The sequence below is a fragment of the Pyrgilauda ruficollis genome, unplaced genomic scaffold (assembly GCF_017590135.1).
Source record: "Pyrgilauda ruficollis isolate IOZ18807 unplaced genomic scaffold, ASM1759013v1 scaffold283, whole genome shotgun sequence".
In the NCBI taxonomy this organism is placed as follows: Eukaryota; Metazoa; Chordata; class Aves; order Passeriformes; family Passeridae; genus Pyrgilauda; species Pyrgilauda ruficollis.
The window spans coordinates 100,470-112,454 of record NW_024524189.1 but is presented as its reverse complement, the minus strand read 5'-3'; the positions used below and the strand labels follow the sequence as shown (position 1 = coordinate 112,454).

General features: G+C 51.0%; 1 protein-coding gene across 1 annotated transcript; it reads left to right on the top strand.

The window, feature by feature from the left end:
* Positions 1 to 2,766: 2,766 nt before the first annotated feature.
* DIRAS3 (DIRAS family GTPase 3) lies at positions 2,767 to 4,312 on the top strand. The gene is made up of 2 exons (XM_041472207.1): positions 2,767 to 3,046; positions 3,200 to 4,312. The coding sequence occupies exon 2, from the start codon at positions 3,285 to 3,287 to the stop codon at positions 3,879 to 3,881; it is 597 nt and encodes a 198-aa protein (XP_041328141.1). The 5' UTR covers positions 2,767 to 3,046; positions 3,200 to 3,284; the 3' UTR covers positions 3,882 to 4,312.
* The last annotated feature ends 7,673 nt before the right edge of the window (positions 4,313 to 11,985 follow it).

Sequence of the window (11,985 nt, the reverse complement as noted above, 5' to 3'; positions counted from 1 at the left end):
GGGGAATTTGGTGATGTCAGGGAGCCACAACCGCCTGCAAGGTGCTGCTGGGGGCCCGGGCTGTCCCTGGAGCTTGGTGTGTCGGGCCTGAGAACAGGCAGGGATGGGAAAAGCCGCCTGAGCCTGTCAGCACTAGGCAGGCAGAGGGAGCTGCCGGGTTTAAACCCGCTTCCAGCAGCCCCCAAACAATCCGTGTGTTGTGGGACACTCTCCCACCCCAAAGCCTGCAGCCCAAAGCTGTTTCCTGGGATTTTGTTGGGATGGCGGTGAAGGACGGGGTGCACTGCTGGGGACAGAACGGCAGGAGACGGAGCTGCAGGAGAGCAGCTCCAGTCCTGCTTATAATGACAGTCACCTGCTCTCGACAGGACAGCGTCAGAGCACTTTTTGGGGTAAAATAAGCAGCAACAGATTTATTTTTGGAAGGTTTTGATCTGCGGTGGGCACATGGACGTGTCACGGGTCTGCTTCCCACTTAGCACCTGACACCACGCTGTGCAAGAGCTCTTAGAGTCCTTCCCTTGTCACAGCCTATTATAGGAAATCAATCCCAGATTCAGACTTTAGATCTGGAGGTTTAAATAAAACACCTCTTAGAAAGAGCCATTGGAAAGCTTGGAAAATATCTGAAAATGGGATAACTGAGCAAAAGTGGCTAGCACAGAGAGCGAATTAGCTACTCATTCCTAGCCAGCATTTCATTGTGGCTAATAAATACCTCATAAACACCAGGAATGAAGGTTTAGCAATACCCCATAAACACCAGAAATGACGGTTTGTAAATCTGCTCTGAAAATCCCCAATTATGATGGGATTCAGGCAAAGTGAATGGCTTGCAGGTTGAGCCTTGCCACAGGCAAGTCATCCTGCCTGGAGAGACAGGAACCGTAAAAGCAGATGCGAGATGAACAGGAATTTTTTACAGCAAAAGGAAGGTGAGGGGTGATCCCTGACCCCATGTTGACCCCACTAATGTTGATTAGTGGACTTTCACAGTTCTGCTTTATTCCCCTGTTTTCATTAATATTATCATTATTAATTCAGACATTCAGACATTATTAATTCAGACTTTCAAAGCATCTCAGTACAAATGGATGCCTGGTTTTAAAGAGGCCATTTTGTTTTTAGGGTCTCAGGTTTAGTTCCCCTTGCATGGGGATGGATTTGGTCCAAGTTCTATCCCAGATATTTTGGCCTCATGTCACCATTGAAACTTCTCTGGGATTTTTTTTTCCTTTGTGTTAGACAAAAACCTCCACAGCAGTATGAAATGGATCTAAAGTGATACTTTGTGTTGGTCTGGGATAGAAGCATTACAAGGCTGATAGAAGTGGATTTATAATAGGAGAACACCACAGCGTTAGGAGCACAACAAGGATCAGAGAAATAAGAAATGATAACCCAGAAAACCACAAATGGTTTGGGAAGAATGAGCTTGGGGAAGGACTGGGAAGTGTTCCTCCACAAGTGCTGATTTCAGCACAGTTACTGAGTTGTTTTTACTAATTTCTTCCTGATCTTGGGAGTTGTGCCAGATGTCCTTGTGGTCCATAAGTCCTGCATTCCCTGTGCCCACTATCAATGGCTCATCCTTCTTCCCAAGCTTTGTTCAACTCCCCCAGGTCTGAGAGCAGAGAAACGTGTCCGGTCCTAACCTTAACAATTCTATCAATCGTCTTTTGTCTACCAATTCTATAATTTGTTTTTTCTAATACACGGGCATCACTTAGAGCTTGTTGTCAGCTGTTTCACAGATTCAATCTCACTTTTTGTTGATTAGGCTTGAAAGTCTACAAAGATCAAACTTCAAAAAAAACCATCCTTTCTTAAGGAAATTTTACATATCCCACATTTTGCAACGCAGATGACCCACAAACAGAAACAATTAATAAAATGCACTGATTTCAGACCGATCCCCTCAGACGCCGACGGCCATTTTGGGCTGTGAGGGCGGGCGGCGCCTGGGCGGGAAGGGGCGGGAAGGGGCCGTGAGGGCAGAGCCGAGCCCAGTCCGGGGCGGGAAGGGCCGTGAGGGCAGAGCCGAGCCCAGCCCGGGGCGGGAAGGTACCGTGTGGGCAGAGCCGAGCCGAGCCCAGCCCGGGGCGGGAAGGGGCCGTGAGGGCAGAGCCGAGCCCAGCCCGGGGCGGGAAGGGGCCGTGAGGGCAGAGCCTAGCCCGAGGCGGCGGCTGAGAAGAACCGGGGATAGCTCTCCTCCCCGGCCATGCCGGAGGTGGAACAGTGGGGACACACGGCCGCCTGCCCGTCAGGCAGCGAGTGGTGTAAGCTCCCGTGTCCCCTCATGAGGGCGTTTGGAGAGACTTCTTTGGGGGAAATTCCTAATAAACGAGGGGAAATATGGCTTGTGATTGTGGCACACAACTACTCTTATTTCATCCGGCGGTGTGAGGGAGACAAACCAAACAGTGGAATCACGGAATGTCCCGAGTTGGAAAGGATTACACGGAGAAGGTCCTGAGTGGACCTTGCTGACCATGGCCGCAGGGCTCGGTGGCTTACCGAGGGCTGAGAAGCTGCTCAGGGCATCTCTGCCCCGCTTAATGCCAGTGGGGACGAAAACCTGACCCGGATTTGAAGTTTTTAAATTAAATCAGCCCTACATTTAAGCTGGGAGGTGCGCAGGGTGGATGAAAGACGGCAGAGCCCGGCAGCTCCTGGGGGTCTGCGGTGCGGGGGCTGAGGGAGGGCGAGACTCGCCTTCGTGCGCGGAGTGAGGGATGGAGCAGCGGAGCTCGGCTGCAGCTTTAATTCGGGCGGTCGTGCTGATTATTTATTTATTTTCACGGGGCGGTTGAGTGGAAGGCTGGATTTACGAAGGCGCGGAGCCTCCCCTCCCCTGCCGCGGCGGCGGCGGCGCTCCGGGCGAGGGTGGTACCGCTTCCCGGGGGCTGGAACACGCCTTCCCGGGGGCTGAGCGCGGCTTTCCCGGGGCTGGAGCACGGCTTCCCTGGAGCCGGAATACCTCTTCCCCGCGGCTGCCAGGCGGTTTCAGCCCCGTTTTTCTGCTCGGTGGAGCTGATGGCTGCAGGTGAATTCTTATTCTCTTCTCGTAGCGTTAAACCTGCATGGGCTGCATGGCTGGGGTAGGGAGGAACAGTGGTTTATTTCACGGCAAAAGGATGGGAGTGATTTATTAATTGCGGAGTTCAATAACGCACCCTTTCCCCCTCCCTCTCCCCAGCCCACCTCTGCATAGGGGTGTGTAAACTTGGCGGAACTCGGGCTTTTTGTGTGAAAACCTCCCCTCGCTTCTCGGCGCAGCGAACATGCCAGAGCAGAGCAATGATTACAGGGTGGTGGTGTTCGGAGCAGCGGGGGTCGGCAAAAGCTCCCTGGTCCTGCGCTTTGTGAGGGGCACTTTCAGGGAAACCTACATCCCCACCATCGAGGACACGTACCGGCAGGTGATCAGCTGTGACAAGAGCATCTGCACCCTGCAGATCACGGACACCACGGGCAGCCACCAGTTCCCTGCCATGCAGCGGCTCTCCATATCCAAAGGGCATGCCTTCATCTTGGTGTACTCCGTCACCAGCAGGCAATCCATGGAAGATCTTCACCCCATCTTCGATGAGATTTGTCAGATCAAAGGCGACATCCAGAAAATCCCGATAATGTTGGTGGGGAACAAAAGTGACGACACGCAGAGGGAGCTGGATGCCAGCGAGGGGCAGGCGCTGGCCAGCAAGTGGAAGTGTGCCTTCATGGAGACATCAGCCAAAATGAACTACAACGTGCAGGAGCTCTTCCAGGAGCTCTTGAATCTGGAGCAGAGGAGAACTATCAGTCTCCAGGTGGATGGAAAGAAATCCAAACAGCAGAAAAAGAAAGATAAACTGCAAGGCAAATGCTCTGTAATGTGATTGCTTTTGGCTGGACTCGCTGCACGGCACAGCTGGAGCGTGGACTCCCACAGAAAATACATTTCTGCTGGAGATTTTGGAGGAATCCACGCCTTGCAGGGTTGTTGCTTTCCTCTAAAATCCCCACTGGGTAATTGTCTGTGTTGTTTTTAAGGAGGATGGCTTCTGCATGTTTATTTTTTTAAACCAATAAATGTTCCATGTTAGCAATTACCTATGACCAGAAGTTTTTAATGTAAGAAGTTTTCCAGAGGAAAAAAATGTCTGTCAGAGCAAATCTCTGTATTCTTGTGAGTACATGCCAGTTTTTAAATATCTCCAGCCTGTTAACTCAGAGGAAATCATCTATAATGTGTAGAGTTAAATTGTTTTCAGGAGTCTATTGACCAGAGCAAATCTCTAACAAAGTGAGGCATTTCCTCTGAAAATGAGCATGTGTGTGGCTCTGCGTGCCTAAATTTTTGATTGACAGACTGGCTTGCCCAGCAAAGCTGCAGTTTTTGCATGGCAGAAGTGAAGTTTCCCTGTGTACTGTGCAGTTCTGGGAGTGATTACAGCTGCATAAAATCAGGCTTTCATTCCTGCTTTACTTTTTCATTCCCAACTTCCTCTGTTCTCTGGGGCAGGATTTTCCACGTGCTCTCACTCCCAGAGCAGGAGTGATCCTTGGTGTCCTTGAGCAGGAGCTGCCTCCTGATGAAGGTAACGGGGAGGTTCTGAGCGCCCTTTGATGCAGAAGCTGGTTGTCTTCTCCTTGCCCAACCACCACCCTGGTTTTGCTGTCTGAAGCTCCTTTTCCCGAATTCTATCAGAATTCTATCAGATATCTATTTTCCCCCCTCCATACAAGTTACCCAGGGTTTAGTTGAGACCTGGGACGAGTCACTTCAGACAACACTGCCTGGGGAAGGAGCAGCTACACCTGGAAGCAAACCCCTCTCTGACGAGAACTTTTGGCAGACACTTCATGTGAATGAAGGGACTGGAGGGATTTAAAAGCTATGTGGAGGTGGGGATGTGGGTCAGTGCTGGGGAGCAGTTGAACTCCATGGTCTTAGAGGGCTTTTCAAAGCTAAATAATTCCACGACTCTGTCTCCTATTTTGGGTGTGTTCTAACCCAAGCAGAAGACTGTAAGACCTCAGTGTTGCACCGCAGGTTTGATTTTTACTCAGCAACGTCATCTCGACACATGAGACTCGGGAGGAGAGGAATTGCTACTTTTTATAGCACTTTTCTAGTGAAGTGATTTCATTGCTGAAGGTGAACACAATATGGAACGGGAGGTGCTGGAGGCTTTCAGGCTCTTACTGTGAAAGTATCCGTGCTGAGAATGACCTGAGGGGAGCCTGTGAGAAACATGGGGGCCTGGAGAGCCAGGACAAGGGGGAATGGCTTCCCACAGCCCACACAGGGCAGGGATGGATGGGAGATTGGGAATTGGGAATTGTTCCCTGCCAGGGTGGGGAGGCCCTGGCACAGGACTTCCCACAGAAGCTGTGGCTGCCCCTGGATCCCTGGCAGTGCCCAAGGCCAGGCTGGACACTGGGGCTGGGAGCAGCCTGGGGTAATGTAAGGTGTCCCTGCCATGGCAGGGGTGGAATGGGATGAGCTTTAAGGTCCCTCCCAACCCAAACCAGTCTGGGTTTCAATGGAAGGTGCTATAGAATGGTCTTTTTTCCCAGACACCTTTGTTCATGTTGCAGGCTAATACACAAACCCATGACATTTGTATCCATGTGAATATATGAGATTTGAACAACTCTTGGCACCTGGTGCTCCCTTGTCTCCTGTGCTGTCCCTGAGCAGCTTTTCCAGCCTCCTTAGGCTGTGCCTACGCACTCATGGGGTCAGATGGCTCCATGCGTGCCAGGAGAGATTGCCCCGCTTTCATCTGAGCCCTCACACCATTTGATTCAGCAGAAAAACTTACGATTTTCATTAATTATGATTTCAGAAACCCAACTTCAGGAGGGTTTGGAGCTGTCCAAAAGGTAATGCTCATTTGCCAAAATCAGCCCAGAGGCTCTGCTCCTGATTTTCCCTGTTGGTGAAGGGAACCCCCAAGCTCCCAGTGCTGGACCTGTGGTGCTGGCTGGTGTTGTCCCCTGTGTGTGACCTCTCTGGGGTGGCCAGGGGAGCAGCCCTGGTGGCTTTGCTTGGACATAACTCTTCCTTTCTCCTCCCTGGCTTTGTGCATGGATTTTCTCTCTCTGTTCTCTCATGTCCAAGCGGTTACACAAAGCTCCTCGTGGGTTGTTTGGTTATTATTACAAATACTATTTCAGTTCCATTGCAGCCTTTGAAACCCCTCAAAGAAGTTTTCTGTCTAAGCCTTTTTAAAATGTCAGGAGACCTAATAATGTCTCTACAACTCCCACTGCCTTCATGGAGATGCCTGTGCAAAGGATCTGCAATTACTCACACAGCCAGGATGTTCTGGAATGTGTCATTAGCACTGCTGTGTGTTCTCTGTGCGGGGTGTGGAGGTCTCTGAGGGCTGGGATCTGTCAGAGCAACAATCCATTGGAGCAAAACAGGCTCAGGCATTCCTGCACCCAGGAGAATCCCTGAGGGAGCTGGGAAGGGGCTCAGCCTGGAGCACAGGAGGCTCAGGGGGCCCTTGTGGCTCTGCACAGCTCCTGCCAGGAGGGGACAGCCGGGGGGTCGGGCTGTGCTCCAGGAACAGGGACAGGAGCAGAGGGAACGGCCCCAGGCTGGGCAGGGCAGGCTCAGGGTGGGCACAGCAGGAATTTCCCCATGGACAGGGGGTCAGGGCTTGGCAGGGGCTGCCCAGGGCACGGATGGAGTCCTCATACCCTGGAGGGGTTTAAAATCCCTGTGGATGTGGCACTTGGGGGCATGGGTCAGGGGTGGCATTGGCAGTGCTGGAGGAATGATTCAACTGGATTGTCTCAGAGGCCCTTTCCAACCTAAACAATTCCATGATTCGAAGCTTCCTTTGGTTGCCATGAGACCAAGGCTGTGTGGCAATGGAGATGCTGGGGTGCTCCTGGGGGTGTCTCAGTTTAGAAACCCAAACCAGCTGGGGAACAAGGGACACCTGCCGTGTCTGCCTTTCATGCTCTGTAAATAATCTATGTCTTGGGTGTGCAGCTCAATTGTACTGTAAATTAAAACTGTATTAATAAATAAATTATATAATTGGCTGTTTCCATATGAACTGAACTAACCTGGCTTGCGTGTGTGCAATCTCTCATTCTTATAGGAAGGGAAATTCATTTCCTTGGAGTGGATGCTGTGTTTTGGAGTGAGCGTATATGTTGGAAGGGTTGGAAGGATTGAATAAGTGCAGGTTAGAAAAGCAGCAGACCTGTAGTTTTTCAGTTGATTTTTCAATGAAGGACATTCAGGTGAAGCCATCTGTCAGCAATGAAGAAGCAGCTCTGCTGTCTCACGGAGCTGCTCTGGCCTTACCTGCTGTTTCCAGCGGTGCTTTTCCAGGAGCTGGTGACAACGTTTGTTTTATGGAGCTGTTTATGTATCCTGTAAACCTTTCAGCTTGGAGACATGCCCTGACGCATTGTCCATGTCTGGAGAGCTGGATGGGAACTCACTAATAATTATCAAGTTGGTTGTTTTGTTCCCTTCTTCCTCTGCTCTACCCGAGAACTCTCTGGTTTTCTGGAAGGCTCTTCATGAGGTCAGATGTGGTGAGAAAAGGTCATAGAAGATGCTGACACAACTTGTTGAGTTGCTCTTAATGGCTCCATAGTGTCTTCTCAGGATCATGAGTTGAACACTCTGAAAATTCCCTCTGGGATATCCTGAAGGAGTCCCCAGACCTGCTGTTGCCTGGGTGGCTGGTGAAGGCTGGGACTGCGAGGGCAGTGAGTGACTTTGAACTGAACCACAGAATCGTGATATCACTGAGGTTGGAAAAGCCCTCCAAGACCATGAAGTCCAATCTGTGTCCGATTCCCCCCTTGTCACCCAGCCCAGGGCACTGAGTGTCACCTTCCTTGGATGGGGACTCCACCACCTCCCTGGGCAGCCCATCCAATGTCCACCCTTCGCATGAAGAAATCCTTTTCCTCTCTCGGATGCAGAATTTCAAGCATTTCTCAGTCAGTACTCCTTATTTCCATACAACACTCGTTGACAGGCTTGAGGCAGTTCCCCTCCTGAGTTCGACGAACAAAATCAGTGTCAGGAGAAAACACTGGGGAGGAGAATCACGAACAGCTCTTCTTGCAAGAGAAAAATGTGAGCAGTAGCTGGAGTGTCCACCCACACAAGTATTTTAAAAACAAGCAGACAGAATATTGCTGTATTCCAATTCCTCTTCCCAGAGCAAAGCAGGCTCATGATTAATGGAACAAACAGCTCAGAATAATAAGCAATATTGCTTTATATGCAGGGTCCGTAGCCACGAGGTACCCGGCGCACTCCAGAAGAGTAAAAGCTCATCTTAATCATTGCCTGCCTCCTCTGCAGTGTCTGTGTCGTAAATAAGGGACATCAAAAGCTTTGGAGAGCTAATGAAAATGCTAAAGAGGCTCCAGACCCACGGCAGCGTAGCAGCCTCCTGCTTAATGGTGCTGCTGCGTGACCTGACACCCCTGTTTCCTTTTTTCCCACTTTGGGGAAAAACCATGACATAAAATCCTGTTAGATGGGAGTGGATTTAATAATGCAAAACGGATGGAGGAGCAGAGGAAGGAGGGGAGCCCAGCATTGCCGTGGCTCAGCTGGGTTTGTTCACAGTCCCGTGGTGGTGGAGCTGAACCTCTCTGGCACAGCTGGGCACTGGAACAGGGTCTGGCTTGGGTCTCTGTCCTCTTCTTTGCCCTCTTCATGCTTCCAGCAAGTCTGAACATTAGAGGGAAAGGAATGTTTGTGTTTTCCTGGATTAGCACAGATCCAGAGTCTTCCAACCCAACCATCCCAGCTGCTCCTCCTTTGCCCTCAGCTCCTGTCCGTGTGGGAAGGGGGGCGTGGGGTCCCACCAGAGCCCATCTCTGCTTGGCAGCCTGTGTTGAGAACTTGCTCCATGCCTTGAGCAGAGGGCAAATGCAGCTGATCTGCTGTGAGAGGAGCTTTTCACAAGGGGGGTTGGACTTAAACTGAAGAAGAACAGGTTTAGATGGGATATTGGGAAGGAAATTCTTCCCTCTGAGGGTGGTGAGACTGCCACAGGTTGCCCAGAGAAGCTGTGGCTGTCTCTGGATCCCTGGAGGTGTCCAAGGCCAGGATGGACAGGGCTTGGAGCAGCCTGGGATAGGGGAAGGTGTCCCTGCCAGTGATGTCTCCTCCAGCTAAAGGGACGTGGTTTTCCTCCACCTGGATATAGGTGCCCACAGGCACAGCACTGCTCCGAAGCCCCTGACATGGAGAGCAGCAGGGAGCTTTCCTTTCATAGCTCAGTGATGCATTTGTGCCTTTCAGACTAAAAATACCTAAGGATGGAGATATGAAAACTCTTCTCTCCTACGTTATGGTTTTCCTTTGTTCCCACATGTTTTCCTCCAACCCCTGCATCCCATTATCTGCCTCAGGCTGCCCGTGGGTGAAGGATGAGCAGCTCACACCCAGGCAGTGAAAATCCCTCCTTGGAGGGAAAAACCCATCCATCACATGGAGTCCTTGGATCAAGACCAAGGTCTCATCTGGGATGGGAGTGAGGAAAAGGTTTTTTCTGCCAGCGCTGGCTGCCCACATCCTGCTGCCCACATCCTCCTGACTGCTTGGAGCATCCCTCGAGCAGGGATGGAGCAGATCCCAGCCTGCACCCACGTCCAGCCCTGTACGGGTCCATATGGACCTGCTGGGATTGATGTGGAGGTGAGGGAACAATGGGATGCAGTCCTTGTGCCCCTGAGGAAGAGCACACCTGAGCTGCAGCACACAGGTCTGTCCCCGGGCAGTTCTGATGTGTCATTTCAACAACATGAAGCCCAAAAATAGGGAAGAAAATTAATAAATAAGGGAATGTTCCTGCTCAGATTGTTTTAGCCATTTCTGCTGGCAGATGCTTTACCAGCTGGCCAAGCTGGAACTAGGGGAGAGTGGCTGGCTTTGTGATTATCTGGAAAGATGAACCAGAATATGGCTCAAAAATGGGAAATATTTGTATGAACTGTAAGAAATTACTCATTCCCACAGGCGTAATTCCAGACATTGATTCATTTGGTTAATTTTTAGTGGAAAAAATAAGTCTTTACATCCAAGAAAGAGGATGCTGAAGGGTGGCTGGTGTTTGTTATGTGGAACACAAGGGCATTTGGTGTTTAATATTTTTTTGTTGCGTTAATGATTGCTCCAAACAGCCTTAGCAAGGCTCTTCCCGGGGGTATCCAGCATGGATACTCAACATAGGACCGTTTATCACAGGTGCTCCTTTTGGACAGCCTTTTCCAGGGAAGGCTGGGTCCAGCAGCCCAGGGGTGAGGATTTAAGGGATTCCTTTGAGGAAGGAGTACATGATAAACAGTAAGGGAAGATAAGCATTGGGTGGGTTCAGACCATGTTCCTGGGGGCTGGTTCTTTGGGACAAGGGTGGGAAAAGCCAGGGGAGCCTGGGCTCCCATTCCTTCTCCATGACACTGGAGGGATGGAGGGAGGGAATGGCAGCTGTTGATGCGGCAGGGATGGAGATGGGAGAGCAGGAGCTGCTCCTGGCCAGGCACACAGGGACAGGCTGTGGCCCTGCAGGGAGCAGAGATGAGGGATGGCTGTCCTGGAAATCACATTGCGCCGTCTCCTGCACCTCCGCTGCTCCCACGCGGAATTGGATTACTCTCCTGTTCCAGAGAAAGCCTTCCTTGGCTGCTGGCTGTGCACAGCTGTCTGCTTTGTTTGTGAAGTCCCTTTCTGTCACTGCCACTCAGGGATAATCCCAGGGCTGCTGAGAGCACCCCCTTCCTGAAAGGCAGGACAGCGACCCCCACCCCGCACCAGCCTTTAGCCAGGAGCGAGCTCCTGCCTGCTCCCAGCTAATTTCAGGATCATTTTTCTCTGCATTTCTGGTTAAATACAAGCTCAGAGAAGCCACCAAACCAAAATTCCCATTCTGCAAAGATCCTGGGGAAACCGAGTAAAAATTCCTGCTCTGCACAGATCCTGGTGAAAACTCATTGGGTTTTGAGGGGGAACATGGTATAATCTTGATAATTTTGTCCAATAATTAATATTTTCTGCTCTGCCTGCTCCTGCCAGGATTGCTGGGGCCAGGAGCAGTGAGGCTCATTTCTCCAGCATCAGAGATTTCCATGATGCATTTGGGAAAGCCCCTCGAGTTCATTCAGTGAATCCCCCACCTCCCTGCAAAGGGATATGAAGCATCCAAGGTGGGAAGGAGCAGCACTGTCAAACAGGCAGAAGAAATCTGGCTTTGCTTTCTCTGGCCAAAGTGCACCCTGAGAGCAGAGCTGCTGCAAACCCTCCCAGGCTGAGCACTGCAGGCAGCCCTTGGCTGAACTCTGAACCTCTCTGTGCAGGAAATAACGAGAGTTCACAGAGATAAATGGTGCTGGGGACAGGATTCCATCCTGGATACTGCTCCGAGTCCCTCCCAGTATCTCACCTCAGACTGGGTTGGGTTGGGAGGGAGCTCAAAGCCCACCCAGTGCCACCCCTGCCATGGCAGGGACACCTCCCACTGTCCCAGGCTGCTCCAGCCCTGTCCAGCCTGGCCTTGGGCACTGCCAGGGATCCAGGAGTAGCAACAGCTGCTCTGGGAATCCTGTGCCAGCCTCAGAGGGAACAATTCCTTCCCAATACCTAAGAGTGAGTGCCCTGATCTAGGCTACTACCACACACTAATAACAATAATAAACATTTAGGCTACTACCACACACTAATAATAATAACTAATAACAATAATAAACATTTGGATAAATATTTGTGCTTGTAGGAGAAAGGGAAACCCGTGCTTGTATCACCGGGATCCGAAGAGCTCAGTCCTGCCTTCAGACAGAGGTGACACATCCACTGCGTGAGTGTCTGGGAGGGAGCAAAAGGAAGGAAAAACAAGAGATCCCCTCTTGCTGAGCCTTTATCCCGCCCCTGGTGGAAAGGAAAATAAATGTTTAATAGAGGAAATACAAAGTTCAAACCAGGGTGCCCTCCCAGAGCATCCACTG